The sequence below is a fragment of the Miniopterus schreibersii genome, assembly GCF_964146895.1.
Source record: "Miniopterus schreibersii genome assembly, chromosome: 11".
Taxonomy (NCBI): Eukaryota; Metazoa; Chordata; class Mammalia; order Chiroptera; family Miniopteridae; genus Miniopterus; species Miniopterus schreibersii.
In genome coordinates, this window is record NC_138111.1 from 6,009,698 (window position 1) to 6,026,773 (window position 17,076).

At 56.9% G+C, this 17,076-nt stretch overlaps 1 protein-coding gene across 9 annotated transcripts in view; it reads right to left on the reverse strand.

Moving 5' to 3' along the window:
* RALGPS1 (Ral GEF with PH domain and SH3 binding motif 1) overlaps nt 1–17,076 on the reverse strand; it is a 247,996-nt gene that overhangs the window by 9,540 nt on the left and 221,380 nt on the right. For 5 of the 9 annotated variants that reach the window (XM_081150876.1, XM_081150868.1, XM_081150870.1 and 2 more), the window contains exons 12-16: nt 11,155–11,281; nt 9,784–9,941; nt 7,586–7,637; nt 1,975–2,058; nt 499–604 (exon numbers count right to left, since the gene is read on the reverse strand). In XM_081150876.1, the coding sequence (XP_081007002.1) occupies nt 499–604; nt 1,975–2,058; nt 7,586–7,637; nt 9,784–9,941; nt 11,155–11,281 (527 nt within the window). The remainder of the gene's footprint in view (nt 1–498; nt 605–1,974; nt 2,059–7,585; nt 7,638–9,783; nt 9,942–11,154; nt 11,282–17,076) is intronic. The other 4 variants (XM_081150873.1, XM_081150872.1, XM_081150875.1 and 1 more) reach the window with 2 other exon arrangements.

Here is a 17,076-nt window from a genome sequence, read left to right on the forward strand (position 1 = left end):
GCAGCTTGCGGTGGGTGGAAATAACAGAGAGGCCTTTGAAGGGACTGAGGCCCTGCCATGGGTGGAGGTCATGGGGCCAGTGACATCTGGGTCCAGCCCGGGTGACCTGGGGCTAGTGGTAGAGCCTGAAAGGCCTCCTGATTCCTTGTCCCTGTCTTGTGACTTGTTTTATGATGCTGAGGGGGCGGGGGGGGACTGGATCTGGGAATATCCAGGCCATGCTGCCCTTCTCAGGGGCAGTATTCACGCTAATTCCCCAGGTCTCCAGGCTTCCATTCATCCTCAAGATAACCGTCTAGCTCCTGTTCTCTGCACGCTCACTGTGTGCCCATGACGTCTTGCCAAGTCCTTTACGACATAATTTACAGATGGAGAAACTGAGTTCCTCACCCACTCAGTGGCAGAGCCTGGGCTGGAACCCTGGTTGGCTGGTATCCGGAGCCCAGGCCCCTCGCTGAGGTCCATGCTGCCTCCCAACCAAGGTGTGTGTGCACTTACTGCGGGCTTCCGTCCTTCCTTGAGCAGAGTTTTCCTTCGTAAAGGCCCCTCCATGGTGGGCACTGCGGCCGAGCTTCCCAGCGTACAGATGCACGGGCCGGTGGGGCTAAGGGGAGACCACCAGTCATACACTGCCCGGAGGAGCTGAGGGCAGGACCCTCTCAGTCACTGGGATCCATGATGTTGCCACAGACTGGAGAACTCACCAGTGCTGGGGCATGGCCAGGGACAGGAGGGCCCCAAGGCGACAGAGAGCATGAAGGAAGGTAGCCCTGGGCTCACCCACATCTGGGAACTCTGACCCCCCTCATCTATCTGAGTGCTGCAAGCCCTATGTTTGGTGACCAAACCAGGCCCCTAGGAGCACCCACACCCTATCCTGACCACCGGCTTCCTCCTGGGCTCAGTCTGTGGGCCTCCTCTACACGTGGGGAGCTTGAGGACTACGCAGACCCTCCTTTTTGTGTTGGCAGGAGCCTGGGAGGAGCATGGAGGAAGTGGGCGAGGTGGGGGGGAAGTGGGAAAGGAGCAGAGGGGACCCACACACTGCCAAGACCTGCGCCTCTTCCTCAGGGTTCCTATCTCACCCTCTGCCTGGGCGGAGGGGGGGTTCAGGTGCCACCTATGGGTGCAGACGACCCAGTGCAGCACCAGCCCAGACGTCTCTCCTAAGCTCCATCTCAGACAGCAGAAGCTTCTGCTCACTGGGGAGGCAGCCCCCACAGACACCTCCCTCAGCCGGCGCCTTCCCCCAGGCTGCTCTTCGCTCCATCCCAGGGAACAGCACCACCACCCACCTGGCTGCTTGAGCCAGAAACCTAGGGGTTTTCTTCTCTTACCCCTCTACCCCTGCAATGTCCGTCCCAGCCACCCCACTCCCCCAACGTACAGGGAACTTGATCTGCCTCTGACCCACTGCCCACGCTCAACACTGGCCTCCCAGAATCCGCTCTTGCCTTCCTCCCATGTGCTCTCCACACTCAGCCTGGGTGACCGGGTCATGCCCTCTCCCCTCCCCCCCAACGCCTCTATTGCCCGAGGCCACCATCCTAACGCCCCTGCGGGATGTGGCTCCGCACACCTTTCCAGCTTCATTTCACATCCTTTCCCCATCTTTCCTGACTTTCCTTCATACGGAATGACCCTGCTCTTCTTGCCTCAAGGCCCAGTGGACTGTCCCTTTGCCTGGGGACACTCTTATAACTCTCTGCCTCCCCTCCCTTTATTTTGTCCGCTTAATTCCTCTCTCTTCCATACTTTTTTCCAGGGAGGCTTTCCCTGCTCTCCCCTCCCAGAGCACCCCCTTCTCTGGGACCACGGGCACCTGTGATTTTGTTCCATTCCTCTCTCTCCTGTAGCAGCAGCTCGTGGACTGAGGCAGTGGCCATGTCCATCTCACTCACAGCCTCTAGCACGGAGCTTGGCATCCAACATGCACCCTATAGCTCTTTGTCAGACAGACACATGAATGAATACCTGTAGACGCAGCTCCGGGTTCTGGGAGAATTCCGAACTGGAACCCGCCAGTTGGGCCCCAGCGTGGCATAGAGACGTCCCCTGCTTTGGAGGAAAAAGGTTGAGTTTTAGCAACAGGCTGGGAAGACCAGATAATCTGCAGGAGGCAAGAGCATCTCAGACTGTGGTCATTAGCTCAGGAAGCCCCAACCCCAACTCTTCCCGCTGCTTCCTCGGTCATGGTTCAAGCACCTCTGGGCACATCTGAGCTGCCAGGCCAGTGAACAAATAGCCCCAGGTCTCCATCCCTGCAAGTCCCCAGGTCTCCAGGTAATTATTTCCTTGAGAGGCTTGCAATGAAGTGAGTGGATGGGATGCGCTACAGAAAATGATGAATCTGCTCTAATTTCTGAAAAGCTTTGGTACTTCATTGTGACTGGCAACACTGTCGAGCACCTTACAATGGCCGTCACACCGCGACATGTCACCACCCTGTGAGTGGGGCCGTAAGCCGGCTGCTCAGGGGGCTCGCTCACAGACCGCCTCCAGGGTTGCTCTCCTCCCAGCCACACCCGGGGATTTCTTATGAGAATGAACTTGGCTGTGGTGTCGTCCTTCATGCACAGGAGTCTCCTCATTCAGTCTGAATTCCCGCTGAGCTGAGCCTCTGCTGATGTGGAGCCAGAGATGGACCCTCCCTTCCCTGAGCTGGATCTTCTGGCTCCTTCTCTCAACCTTTCTTCTCAGAAGTCTTCTTTCCCAGGTACCCAGGAAAATGTGCGACAATAGTGGACTGTCTGCGATCACCAGTACTTCCTCAGACGGGGCGATGGGGTGGGTGCTGCCACCTTCTCTCCTTCATTCTGTCCCCTTCTCAAGACGGTCCATGGCTACATACCTAACAGATGTGGCAGGACGGACATGTGTCGATGGCGAGCTTTACATCAGCATCTTCCAACAGGTCTAGCCTTGCGAGCAGTCTTTCTGTGTTCTCCCTGAAGGCGTGAGGGGCTGCCCAAGGCACTGGGCTGGCAGGGTCGCTGGGGGGCTCGCGGAGGAGTCACTAGTGAGTGAACACTCTGATGCACCAGGCCATGCACTACGCCTCTCACTGGAGCTTTGTTCAAGCACAATTAGGCTCCCCAGAATGGGGAAACTGAGGCTCGGTGATATGAGGACACTTGGCAGAGATGTGAACCCAGTTAGCCAGGATCTGGACCCAGGTTTGTCTGACCCTATAGCCCAAGCTCCTCCCCTACCTTTCAGGGTGGGGAGAGGCTAAGGTGCCTGCTGACGTGGAGTCTGCCCTGGGGACTGGGCCCAGGTTTGGAGCAGCCCTGTGTGGGCAGCTGCCTGGCATTCTTCTCCGGAGGCCCCACTTCTTGTCTGTATCAGCTGCAGCTCCTGCTGGGTGGGCTTTGTCTGTGTGGGTGAGGCTGGATGGCCACACACTTAGGCCCTGGGTCTCCTGGGGTGGGGCCAGCTCCCGGCTGCCCGGTCCCTGGGCTTCCCCGATGGAGTGTTTTTCTGGTGGCTTTGGCTTCCTGGCACTAAAGAGCAGCTGCTGTTGATGGACTCCTAACCATGAGACAATTAAGTGCCTTCACACACCATGCCTCCCAACTCCAGGAGGGGGCACCGTTCTCACCCTGTCATAGAAAAGGAAACTGAGGCTCAAGGAGGTGAAGCCACCTGTCCCACCCCACTGGCCTGTCCTCAGGGATGGAGACACAAGTGCTCAGAAAGAAAGGCTGGCTTTCCTGTGTGAATGGAGGGCCCATGTCAGTCAAGCTGCTCCAGGTGGGGAAAGTCAGAGCCAGCTCCCCCTGGAGACTGGGGAGTGACCCGGCCTTGAAAGGCAGTGGGATGGTGACTCCTCCCCGAGATCAGCTCGCAGGAGAATGGAGTCAGGGCTGCAGTGGCCAGCTTTCCCTCCCAAGGTGGGCCCTGCAGAGCTGGAGGAGGGTATGATGGTGGGGCAGCTCTGGCTGGGCCAGGCAACCTAACATCAGCACAGGGGAGCCAGGGACAAGCCGATCCCTTCCCTGATTTGAGAAGATCTGTCATTTGAATGTTCAGGGCCACAAAATGCAAAATGATTGGGCAGTGGTATCTGAAGAAAATTCCAGAAATCACAGAATTTCTCTGAGTGTCATGGGGGGGTTCCCCATCCAGAACCACAGGCACCTTTCCCGGCATCATGCTGGGAACATGTGGCTGAACAGCATGTACCCCAGGGAGCCCATTTACTGTTCCCTCCCAGGGACGGGTCTTGGGGGTGGCAGGGGGGAGGGCTGTAGTCGACACCCTGCTCAGGGCAAGTCTGGTCTGGGGAGGATGTGGGCTGGCAGCCAAGTAGACACCTCCATCCCAAAGGGTGTGCAAGACAGTGATGATGACGGTGATAGGATGATGGGCGGAGGGACGGTGGGACAGTGGGATGGCGGGTGACAAGGAGGAAGGGATGATGGGTGGCAGGTAATGAACTCAGCAATCCCCATTCATTATCTTGTTAAGCAAACAACACTGTGAGGTGGGGACTATTATCCCCACCTATAGACAAGGACTCCAAGGTTTGGAGAGGTGGAGGAACTTGCCCAAGGTCACGACACTAGGAAAAGGGAGAATGAGGGGGACTCAGCCAGGGTCCTGCTAGAGCCAACAGCACCATGAGAATTCAGGCTAGCCAAGACAGGCCTTCAAGACGTCTCCCCTTGAGAGTTTTCTAGGTACACCTTAGCTGGCAGGTATCTAGGGGGTTAAATTTCATTATTTAACCCTGAGTCCCTGTTACTGGTGTAGGAGGTTGGGGGGCAGGGAAAAGTCTTGGACAATATTCACACTGAGGCCTCAGTAATCTTGTCTTAGCAGAAAAAGGAATCCCCATTCTTCTATCTCAAGTGCACGGAGCCGTGGTAGGAGTGGACCTGTGCAAGGGCCCAGGTGAGGCTGTTCATCAACAGTGTCCCCCGACTCCAGCAAACCTGGGTGGGGAGCCGTCCCATGCGGCTGCTTCCTGATGATTCACCCTCATCTGCAGACAGAAAGCTGCCACCCCGAGTCCCGCTGGCCCCGGGGCATCTCTCCAGCAGTACTTGTTAAAGGACTTCTACTGCCTATGAGTCACCCACTCTCCTTTGGGCAATGTCCCCAATCACTTGCTTGCTGACAAGAGGTACCTACAGAGTGAAATTCATAAAAATCCCCAAGGAAGCTTCTCAAATGGAGCACCTCCACTTATGTGCTATTTCTTGTGAGCATTCTCCCTGCAAGGCTGAGGGACCTGAGGCTCAGAGAGATTGAGAGACAGGCCCAAGGCCACTGAGACAGCTGCAGTCCTGACCACAGGCCCCTCCCAGCGCTGCAGGCTGTGTCCAGAGCCAGGCTGTGACCTCTCACTGCGAGGTACACTAGGGACTTCAGAAACCAGGATACATCCTGAAGCCCACCTCTCCTGCGGTGACTCTTAAAGACTCCAAGCACTCCCAGGCCATCTCTCCCATCCTGGTACACAACTCAGGCCTCACGGCCTCCTCAGGCCCCAGAACCCCCTTGAGAGCCCACTGTGTCCTACTCACCAAATGTCCTTGGGCTTCTGCTTAACTATCACCTCGCCAGGGGCATAAAGAAGCACCTGCTATCTTTACTGGTGGGCCTGGCTGAAACAGCCCCTTCCTCCTTTCACTGCTGAGGAGCCTGGAGCTTGCTCAAGGTCAGCTTGGTGCAACATCCACAGTCCCTACTTCCAGTGAAGTCCATGGGGACAGTGGAAGGGACGCCTCACTCCCTTCCTTAGAGTGTTCCTCTCAGGGTGGTGTCTGACAGGGAGCAGTTGCTTAATAAATTCGTATTGAATAAATGAATGAGTGAATGAATGAGGGAGGGAAGGGAGGGAAGGGAGGGAAGAGAAGGAAGGGAGGGAGGGAAGAAAGAAGGAGCCAATGGATAGTCCAGGTTTGGATGATATTTAAGATCTTGGCACCGTGCCTGTTTCCCACTCGATGTCCCCTTGGCCTGTGGCCAGGGGGACGCTGGATTGCCTGTAAGCCTCTTCCTCAGGGTCGCCCAGAGTCCTCTGACTGGTGCTGAGAAGAACCAAGCTTTTTCTCAGCAGGTCTGCAGTCTCCCCCTGGGGCCTGCCTGGTCTCATGCCACTGTTGAGGTGGCCCCAGGGGCGGGCAGTGGGGTTCGCCTGCCCCAGAGAGTGAGAACAGAGCAAATGCCCCTCCAGGGGTCCTAGAGCAGGGACAGAGGGAGGGCCTTGCTGCTCCTCACTTCCTGCCCTCCATCTGGGGTTTCACAAGGACAGACTGACTGACCGACAAGGGGCCAGTGCCCGTAGCTGTCACAATGGCCTTGGACGAGGCCTGAGAAAGTGGTGGACAGGTGGGCTCAGTGGTCAGGAAGACATGAGTCCGCAGCAGCTTTGCCCCAGCAGAGTGCAAAGCAAGCCGGGTCACGCCACCTCCCTGAGCCCTGCTGTCCACACGCATAAAATGGGGACACTGACTAAGCATTGTGTAGAAGTGCTCGCGGACCTGGTGAGACCAGGACAGTGCCGGGCACCCAGGGAATGCTCAACAAAGGTCACTTATCGCCTATTTCATCCTCGTGGCCGGTGAGGACTTGCTGGGTGGGATCCTCCTCTCTCTGGCCATTTTCTGTTTATGGGGACTGAGGGGACAGGAGGCTCAGCACCAGAGGAAGAGTGTGAGTACGTGTATGTGTGTGCTAGTGTGTGTGTGGTGTATATCTGTGTGAGGTATGCATGTGTGTGAACGTACGTGTGTGGGTATGTTCACCCACATGTGCGAGAGGACGTCAGTGTGTGTGTAACTGTGTGCGTGTGCCTGTCTGTGCACACGGGCCCCCACACATTAGTGGAGGGCCAATCTGAGGGACGGTGCAAACCTGCCTCTCACAACTTTCTGCGTCACTGGGTTTCTCCCTGCCTCCCCTCAAAGTCGCCACGATGCCCTAGGCCTCTGGCAGCGCCATGGCCATGGAGCTCACCATTCATAGGGTCCCTGTCTTCCCAGGGCCCACATGGCACCTGGCACTGAGAAAGCAGCAAGATGTGGAGTGGGTGCCGAGGGTGAGTTCCTGAACAGGAGGCCCGATTCCCCAGGCAGAGAGGTCCCCGCAGGGAGCCGAACTTGGGCAGAGGGATCCACTTTGCTGTCACCACTGCCCAGCGTGCTGGGTGCAGCCCAAGGCTGAGGCCATGTGGGTGCAAAACTCTCAGACCCCACCAGGCGGAGCCACATGCCCGTCTGCAGATGAGGCCTGTTCTCAGGCTTCTGGTTTCAAGAACCTACATTTCAGAACAAATATGCTCCCAGGTCTCCTCAGCTGCTTGGCCTGAGGAAGAGGAGCTGGCCTCAGGTTCCTGGGCTCACTCTGGACCAGGTGATGAGGGGCTGCTCAGAACATGGGGCTGGGACCCCCACCCCACCCCTCCCTCATTTGGTCCTGCCCCTGAGCCAAGCTGACCTGAGGAGCCACAGAGCAGCCTCACCAGGCTGGGCCAGTGGGGTGAGGTTGGGGGCTGGTCCCTGCTTGGAGCTGTCTCCAGCTCCCCAGGGCCCGAGCACCTCCCCTGGGAGGGAGGCCAAGCTGAGGCCACACTCACCTTTCCAGCCCTGAAGACATCTCTTCACTAAACTCTGAGCTCTCACTACTGCCTGGAAAAGGAACACAGATCAGTGAGCAAGGCAGCCTCCCCCTGGAGGGCCTGTTCTCCTGGCTCACTGGGCACAGGCCCTTGAGCTCCACACAGGTGCTAGAGAAACAGCTTCTTGATGCTGTGGGTCATTGTCACTGGGGTTTCTGCTGCTTCTGTTTCTGCCTCTCTGCCCTGGGAGGGTGGAAAGCACCTGTCCCACTGGTCCCAGGTGGTCCTCTACTCCCTTCCCACCGCCCCCTGGAAGGCTGCAGCTGCCTGCCCCAGGACCCCTGGGGTCTGGGTCCTTCAGCCTCTGTTTTGGCCTGGCCTGGCTCCCCAGTGCCTCCCTTTGGCCAAAGGAAAACCAGTGCTAGAACAGGCCTCGCCTGATGAGGACAGGGGCCAAATTCTCACTTCTTTCCCCAAGAGTCAGGGCTTGACTAAGCCCTGGTCACAGAGCAGCTGCCCAGCATTAGAAGCCTCGAAGGAGGGTCCCTTTAGACCCCTGGCCAGTACACAGGGAGAGAGGGGCTCCCCCCTTCCCCCAGGCCTGCTTCTCAGGGGCTCTCCAAGGCCCGCCTCCAGCCACAAGGACAGCAGAGATATTTTCTTCTGTCACTTCACCGATGCCACGTGCCTTTGCATTCCTGCTCAGACCTCAAGGAGCCTCAGTTCAGGGCTCTCTGCCTGGGCTACCTGCTGGCACCAAGGCTGGACAGTGGGAAAGGGGGAAGGAGGAGGTCTCAGGCCTGCTGGGAGTTACGGGACAGAGGGGACCAGCTCAGCTCCAACAGGGCACGTGCGCACAGCCACCTGCTCCTGGGCTTTCAGCTCCAGGCAGAAAACCATCTGAGTTTCCGAATACAGGAGCTGAGAACCAAAGCACTGGTGATCCCCTGCCCGGATGCCAGGCAGCACTGCATCTGACTCTGTTTTCTGGCCAGGAAGAGCAGGGCCTGGGCTCAGGCACAGCTCAGGAAGTTTCCAGGATGTAAACCAGCTGCAGTACCGCCCAGCTGAACGCTTCTGGGCCAGCACTTCCCACCTGGTTCGGAACCCATCCCACAGGACACTGCGAGGGAAGGGTGCCGTGACCAGGCTGTGGGACCCTGCAGGCTGCCTCAGCATTCAGAGTCTAGAAGAGACCTGCTCACCTGCTTTAACAAGCCTTTCCCCGACTACATCCCCACGACTCTTCTCCGGGTATTAACCCTCTGAACCACACCGCTGTACACCCGACTAGGTCTCAATAGGATGGCCTCCTCCCAAGATGGAGGCAGACATGGGCCTTGCTTGTCACAGACCCTCTGGTAGTGGGAGACGGCTGTCCCCTGGACACTGGCCTCATTTCACAGAAGTGTAGGACATTTTCCCTGTCCCCACACACCCTTCCTCCCTAAGCTCATGGGCCCTCCACCCTACAGGCCTCACCAGATCAAACCCCGAGCCTGGCAACTATCTACACCACCACCCGCACCAGGAGGGCTCCCTGCTAAGGAGAGCAGACAGACACACAGACACAGGACTGCAGAAGCACAGACACGCTGAAAGGGCAGGGCAGCGGAGAGTACACTTGTCTGATGATAGTAAGGACGGGCGACCTGGTCACCACAGAGGGATGGGCCTGAGACCAGAGCTCACGCCATCCTCGGCTCTGACTCTGACCCCGCCCCGTCCTAGACTCAGCCGCTGTCCCTTCTGGTGACATGAGCACCGTTTCCAGCTGAAGCTCGCACATGCAATCACACCCTTGAAGATCACTTTTTCACCCACTCTGACTTTTTGGAGTGAAGACAAACACACAGATGAGAGCCCAGCGGCCCGTCAGCTGCTGTCCTTGGGCAACTTCCGCAGGGTTGCCCTGTGTGCTGGGGTCTGTGGCTCCCCCGGGGACAGAAGCCCCACTGAGGCAGCAGCCAGGCTCTCACAGTTGCCAGCCAGGGGCGGCGGGTCTCAGGTGTGTCTGGCTGCCCCTTCCACCTGCTTGCTATGCTCAGGGCCACCAGCAGGTTGAGGACAAACCCAGGCATCTCATGACTCTGGTGGCACCTACGGGGGGCCCTTCTGTGGGGGTGAGGGGCCGCCGGGCGCTGCACAGTGAGAGACAGACACGAGCACACGCCAGGCTGTGGCCACCCACTGTCGTGTGCAGGCCAGACGCTTACCTAGGGAGAGTCCATTGGTGATGGCGGCGGAGGAGGTGAGGGCGAGGCCCCTGCGAGGGCTGCGGGACTCTAGGACACTGTCGTCCAGCAGGTGCCTCGCTTTCTCCGATGGGAATGTCGCACTTTTACTCTCAACTACACTCAACTGACACATCATACTGGAAAACGGAAAGGAAGAGAGAAGGCAAAGCTCCTTATCTACGGAGTAACAGCGGTCACACCTGCCTCGGGCTCCTGGTAGACGGCGCACCTGCAGGACAGACCTCCACCCAGAACCAGGGCACAAGTCAGGCTCTGCCCCATCTCACGGCGTGACTTTGGGCAAGTCCCATCCTTTATCTGGGCCTCAGTTTCTCCATCTTTCAGGTGGAGGCCAATAGTACTTGTCCTCCTGTCTCCCAGGGTGACTGAGGCTCAGGCGGGAGAGTGGGGCTTGTGAGCGATGGGGCTCGCAAGTCAAGGGGGAGAGTGACCCTGCGGTCACCATATCTGGTTCTGGAGTCACACACACCTGGTCCAAATCCTTGTTCCAGCCTTACAGTTGGAAGGTACTTCACCACATCGAACCTCATTGGACTCACAGTTACAATGCATATAACTCAGCACCTACCTCGGAGGCCTGCGGGGCCCAGTGAGATGTGTGACAGGCTCAAAGCAGAGTATCTACAGAGTAAGCCCTGGACACTCCAGGAGCAACCATTTCCTCCTCCAGCCCATGAGTGACTCCAGGGCCAGCCTAGGCTGGCTGAGGCTTGTGTCTTAGTGGTGGGAGGAAGGAAGGCAGGAAGGAAGGGAGGGAGGGAGGGAGGATGAAAGAAGGCAGGCAGGAAAGAACAGAGGGAGGGGGGGATGGACGCAGCTATTCAGGAGCCTGTGCCCAATACCCTGGGGACACAGGCATGGCTGCCCCTGGCAATGCTGAGGCCCACCCGTGTCCCCCAGCTGTCAGCCCACAGGGCTGGGTGAGCCTGTGGCAGGTGCACTGTTCTGCAGGCTCCCTCTAGCAATGGGCAAGCAGAGACCGTGAGCCCTGAGACTGGCAGGCACCATGAGATACCTAGTGTTGCCTGGATGACGGTGACAGTGCCCGCTGGACTCTGAGGTTTACACAGGGAGGCACTAACTGAACTCAGGCAAACTTATGGAAGGAGTCCCACCATGCCTACTGAGATGGGGATACCTGTCACCAGTCCCACCCCAGCTTTTCCTGACCTTGTGCCAGGTTGAGGAGAGGGCACCAGCCAGGGATACCAAGAGCACCGTCGGCATTTTCCAGGTGGGTGGGAGAGCTCCAGCTGGCAAGCACTCCTGTTAGCCCAGACCCACGCTCAGCCAATGTATAGCCCAAGTGGGTCTCACTCAGTTACCCACTTGTTGCCCAGGCTGTGGCTCTTCCTGTGCCTTGGGACCGGGGGAGTCGGGAGGCTGCCAGCAACAGATGTGTCAGGACAGGTGGGGCGCCGGCTGAACCTCGCAGAACTGGAGCCAGTGGAGGGGCCTATGAACAGAGCAGAGAGAGCATAGTGATGGGGGCTGTAGAGGCTCAGAGGACATGGGCACCTGGCCCAGCGGTCACAGGTGGAGCAGGCTCATCAAGCCCCTGGCTTTCTACTCATGAGACACTGACCCTCACTCCCAGCATAACTACCTTCTGGGGATGACAGCAGTCAGGATGGCCAGTGTCCTGCTGTGCACGGTGCCCCTGGTTGAGTGTGCCTTATTCGAGGCCACCGGCAGAACAGCTGAGTTGAGACTTAACAGTAAGTCTTCTGAATCCAAGGCCAGTGACCACCCTGTGCCCTTCCACAGCCACTTGCTCTTCTCTATGCATGCAGTCAACAAGAGGGACAGAGGGCTTAGGAGGGAGGCAGAGGACTCACTGAGTGAAAACACAGCCAGGCAGGCAGGGGCTGGGCCCCCAGGCTTGTCAGTCACTGCCTGGCTGACCTTGGACGGGTTCCTTAATTTATTCCCTTGACCCTCAGCTTCCTCATCTGAAAAGTGGAAATAATTCAACTCATCTTGCAGGCAGCTGGGAGGAGTCATGGGGTGATGTAAGCAGAGTTTCATAGTTAGCACCCATACTTGTTTTATTATAATTATTACCATGTTCTCCTCAGCCCCAGTCATGGGGACAACAGGGCGTCATCAGAGAGAGGAGGTGGGGCCACAAACCCCACTGAGCACCATGTGCAGAGACGGAGGTGGATCCTTCATGCCGGCCAACCCACAGCTCTATTTTGAGGGGCATGGTCCTGACCACTGCTTTACGCTTTGGTACTCTACTTGGCGTGGGAAGAGAGGTCTTTCAGACAGGTGACCCGAAGATGCTAAGCCTGAGCTACCTGGGACAGAGGAAGTGTGGCCGGGGCTTCTGCACTTCCTGCAGAGCACACCAAACCCAGCGTATCCAGGGGCTGCCGCCTGGCCGAGCTGGGAACATTCCTGGAGGGTCCAGGAGGCCTGTGGCCCACCCAGGGCTGCACAGCCTCCCCACAAGGTGCTGCAGATCCACAAGTGACCTAAGGGTTCCTCCGGTGTGCTTGGCTTGTCATTTTTTTAATATCCCAGCCTGTCCACTGCGGACAGTCTGGCTCCCATGTGACACTTGGGAAGGTTCACGAGGTAGGGCAACTCGCATCTCCTCGAGCTCTAAGTTTCTGCTCCCAGCTGCCGTCTCACCCCTGCTCTCCCCTCCACACCCAGCTTTGCACACACTGTCTGAGGTCCCAATCCCAGCCAGCACATGGCGGCTCAAGAACAGGGCTCTGAAGACCAATCCCTGGCAGCTCCATGCGCCGTTTAACAGCGGGGATGCGCTCAGAGTGCACTGGACACCTGCCTGGGCGGTGCAGCCGGCTCCACACCGAGGCTACGAGCCTGTACAGCACGTTACTGCACAAACAGCACAAGCTTTAGTAAATCAAGCACAAGAGAAAATGACACAATCAAGAGACTCCGCAAACATGAGATGTATGACACTGCTGTTGGCCTGACACAGCATACTGTTTTCCAGCAAACTTTTTCTTTTTACAAGTAGAAAGAACGCATTCTAAAATGATTCAACGTATAGTAACTACCTAAACCAGTAACAAAGTCATTTATTACCATTTTCGAGTCTTCTGTACTCTACATAATTATATCTGCTCTACTTTTACAAGACCGGCAAGCGCAGGTTTGTTTACACCAGCATCGCCACAAGCACACGGGTAATGTGTTGCACTATGATGTTACGACAGCTCTGACGTCACGATGCGACAGGAACTTTTCAGCTCACTACAATCTATGGGGACCGCCGTGTACACGTGGTTTGTCACTGACAGGAACATCCTTATGCGACACACAACTACAATCTGCTCGGAGAGGCACGGCCCGGACCTCACCGCCCAGCCAAGGTCCACGGAAGGCCTGTGAGGACTGCGTGGAGGTACTGAAATCGTACCTAAGGAAACAAGGGCACACGCGTGCACTTTCCTGCGAGGGGTTCCACTGTCAGTCAGCTTCTTCGAGGCTGTGATCCTTAAGCAGGGCCTGTCCCTGGGTCCTCGGGAGAGTGTGGGAATGGAGCGTCTCAGGCCCATCCCCGCAGGCTCTGATTCCATTGCCTCCGGTGGGGCTGGGTATTGCTCTCCCGGTGATTCCAGGGGACACCCGGTGAAGAACTTCTGCTCAAAGAGCTGGAGCGCAAGCAAGCTCTGTCCTGGAGGAAATGTCTCGTGCAGCTGCCCCAGAGAGGAAAAGGAAGGATGGAAGCCACTCTGCTTTGTTTTTGTTTTGCACATATTGCTCAATAAACGAATCCGTGCAGAGGGCGAAATTTGCCTTGTTTATCAACCGGATTACGGTCTCTCTGCCTGAGTCACTCTGGCTCCCACTCTGGGTTCAGAAAATACTTTGTAAAGGTCAAGTCACATGGCTCCTCCCCTTGTGGTCTGAACTGGAACTGGGCTCCCTGGTGTTGTAGCCATAATAAAGGTGATAATTACGCTTGAATGTCCGGCGCCTGGCCCCACGCTATGTTCCTGGGCTGCAATCCCTGAGGTGGGTACACTTTAGCAGGCCCATTTGACAGGTAAGAACGCCAGGGCTTATATATCTATTACATGCAGGACTTGAACTCCGGGGTACAGTGTGGGGGAAGGAGCTCTACACTTCAAAGGTCAGGCACTGGTGAAAACTGGAGGAAGAAGGGACACAGTGACATGTTCGAGGTGATCTGGTGAGGAGGCACTTCCTCCAGGAAATGTGACTGATAAGGTCCAGCTGCTATTCCTGAGAAAGGGAAGGTGAAGGGGACTAACGTGTGCTCGGCACTAGTTGTGTGCCAGGCTTGTCTAAACACTTCCACGTCCTATTCCATCGGGTCCTAGGCGGTGGCTGTTTTGACTATCGTCATTTCACCAGGGATGCTTGGTGCACACCTGGTCACACAGGGAAGGGGTGCTGGGTTTATTCTCTTAACCAGCCCCGAGTGCAGCAAGAGCTGGACACTCAAGGCTCTTCTGGTAACTTCCCTGACCTCCCTGTCACTCCTAATGGGCTCCCTTTCCCACATGTCTCCCTGTGGTTCCTGCTCTTGGCTCTGATCCCCACCTTTGGGCTCTCCCAAGCCTGCAGTTCACCCTTAGTCTCTTCCATTCAGCTATTGACTCCCTCCAGGATGGGGCCTGGATCCCCCCCCTTCTTGCTGCTTTGGATGGCCTCGGGAGGCATGCCTGGCCTCAGATGTCCCTCAGCACAGCTGGGGGAAGGGTGGGGGGCCCAGGCAGTAGTGGCTGTGATCTCCCTGGGCCCAGTGTCAAACTAATGCTGCTCTGGATGCTCTGGCTCTCGGCCACTCCCACCTCCTGCATTGTTGACCAACAACAGCCTGGATCTGACGCTGAAGCAGAATTTCCATTCAGCTGGGACCTAGGGATGGGGATGGCCTCTACCAGTAAGTGACACCCTCTGCTACTGAAAGGCCTCATGTTCCTGCCCCACCACGCTGGGGATGGCCACCACGTGACAGCACCAGGGACACGTGTCTTCCGGGACAGTTTCTAAACTGGGCGGCTGGCGAGCGCTGTTTTCTCCATGTCCTGCAGGCAGGGGCAGGGGCGGGGTGGTGATAATGGGCCAGGGCTCTGGCCTTGCTCAGCACTTGGTCCCTGCTGCCGGCCGATATGGCACGAGCAGTTGGAAAAACTGACCGTGTGGCTTGACTATCTCAGAGGATTGCTCTATTTTTCCTCAGCATAATTTTTCCATGAATAATTTTTAAAGCTCTTTAAGTGGCTGTTTCTTTAGCAGTTTTATTGGAATATATGAGAACTGACAGTCTGTAGGGAATGAGATATCATGTTGGAAAAAAAATCTGGTTTTCATTATATTTTTCTTAAGAAACCAACATGCTGCCCCACAGACCACTCAATGATTGGTAGAGAAAACAGCATGGGCCTCCTAATCGTGCCCTTGGAGTGGACAGGATTGAGGGTGAAGGACAGCAACAGCACAGAACTCGGGATCCAGACACAGACAGGCCTGGGCTCCCCCTGGTACCTGCCACCTGCAGGTTGGGCAAGTCACCTCCCACCTCTGAGCTTGAATTCTGTGCCTACAAACCAGAAGCAGGGATGTGACCTGGCCAGCAGTTAGAGCGCCACTGAGTGCGCTGAATGCTGCTACGGCGCTCACGGCTGCAGAGGCGGTGGCTCTGCCAAGGAGGACACGGGGCTGGGGTGGGGAGCCTCGTTCCCACGGGTTTCCAGCAGCATCGGAGCGGCCCTGCCCCGGGTCCGCACTGCCCGACTGCAGCAGCCTGGCAGCCTCACCGCTGCCTTCGAGGATGCTTTCCAAGTCTCGCATGTCGGAAATTAATGGGAGGCAGCTGTGGCACAGAGAAACTACTTAACTTGGAGTCACAGGATATGAGTTCCAGTCTAGCTTCTGCCCAGGGCTGAGCTGGGAACTCATGGCCCAGTCTCCTCACTGGAGAAGGGGAATGACAACTGCGTGACCTGGGGCTCCTGAAAGCGCCACCCTGGATGTGGATGCACAGGGTGCACTTTTGTCCACTCTGAAGGGGCTCTGTCTCAGCTTCGTTCCTGCACCTGCTAAGAGCCCTGTTCCCGGGCCAGGACTGACCCTTTGCTGGGTTTGCCAGAGCCCTGCGGCACCCAGGACCTGGGGCCCCTCTGCACAGAAAGTCTGTTTGTGTTGAAACCTTTCTCTGGCCAGGTTTCATGGTCGAGCCTGGGAGCTGGTCCCTTTCACATTCACACACATTCTTTGTTTCTTATACATGCTGCTCTCATGGGTCCTTATTGTGAGCCAAGATCACCCTTCAACTGTGGCAAGGCCCAGACGTCTTTTCCTTTGAGTCTGAAGGCTCAGATTCCCAGGCCATGGGGAGCGAGGAATGCTGGGGATGCCAGTGATGCCACGAGAAGAGATGGGCAGCAGGGTCGGAGAGAACTGGGCTGGAGTCTCCACTCCTCTGACTGACCTTGACGCACCAGCCTACTAAACTGAGAGACTTCCAGAACAGAGCAGATGTATACTTCTAGGGCGAAAACTGGCTTCCCAGCCCTTGAGCCCCTCACCTAGGAGCCCCTCGCCTATTCTGAGACTATAAAAGGGAGGAGAGAGGAGCACATGGAAGGGGAGTCCCCGTCCCTTGCCTATATATAGGGTGATCTCTTCATCTATTTAACCATAGTGAGGGGCCTCCACAGACCACTTTCAGAGCTTGAAATATGTCCCCAGTAGTTGGGAGACCCAGAGGACAACTAGTGCCTTACTCAGGCCTGCGGAGCCAATGTGGTCACAGCCAGAGGACAGTGGTGGTCATGCTAGGCTTAGCTGTGCTCACAGATCTGTTAGAACAGGAAGGTGTGGCCTCCCACAGACCAAGGTGGCCCCTGTGAGGAATACTGGCACGGAGTTGAGGGGATCCCAGCAGCCAGGAGCTGGAGGTGGGCACAGACTCTGAGGGGCTCGGAAGGGGCTGCAGTGGCCCACAGGATGGTTTTGTATCTGCCCAGGTCAAGGGACCTGTGCATTCTCCGAAAAACCCATGACAGTGCCTGTAGGAGGAAGCATCAGAGTTATCAACTGCCACCTGGGCTTGGATTTGTGTCCAAGACAGCAGCACCCACCACTAAGATTGCGTCCTTCCCTCCAGCTTCCTGCGGTTAGCAAGCTGAGGGAGGCAGAGAAATGCATAGGGAGGGAGAAGGCCTAGTAGCCCTCCTCTCCCACCACAAGCAGTCGGCCTGAAGCCCCAGCCAGGGCAAGGGGAAGATATTTTAT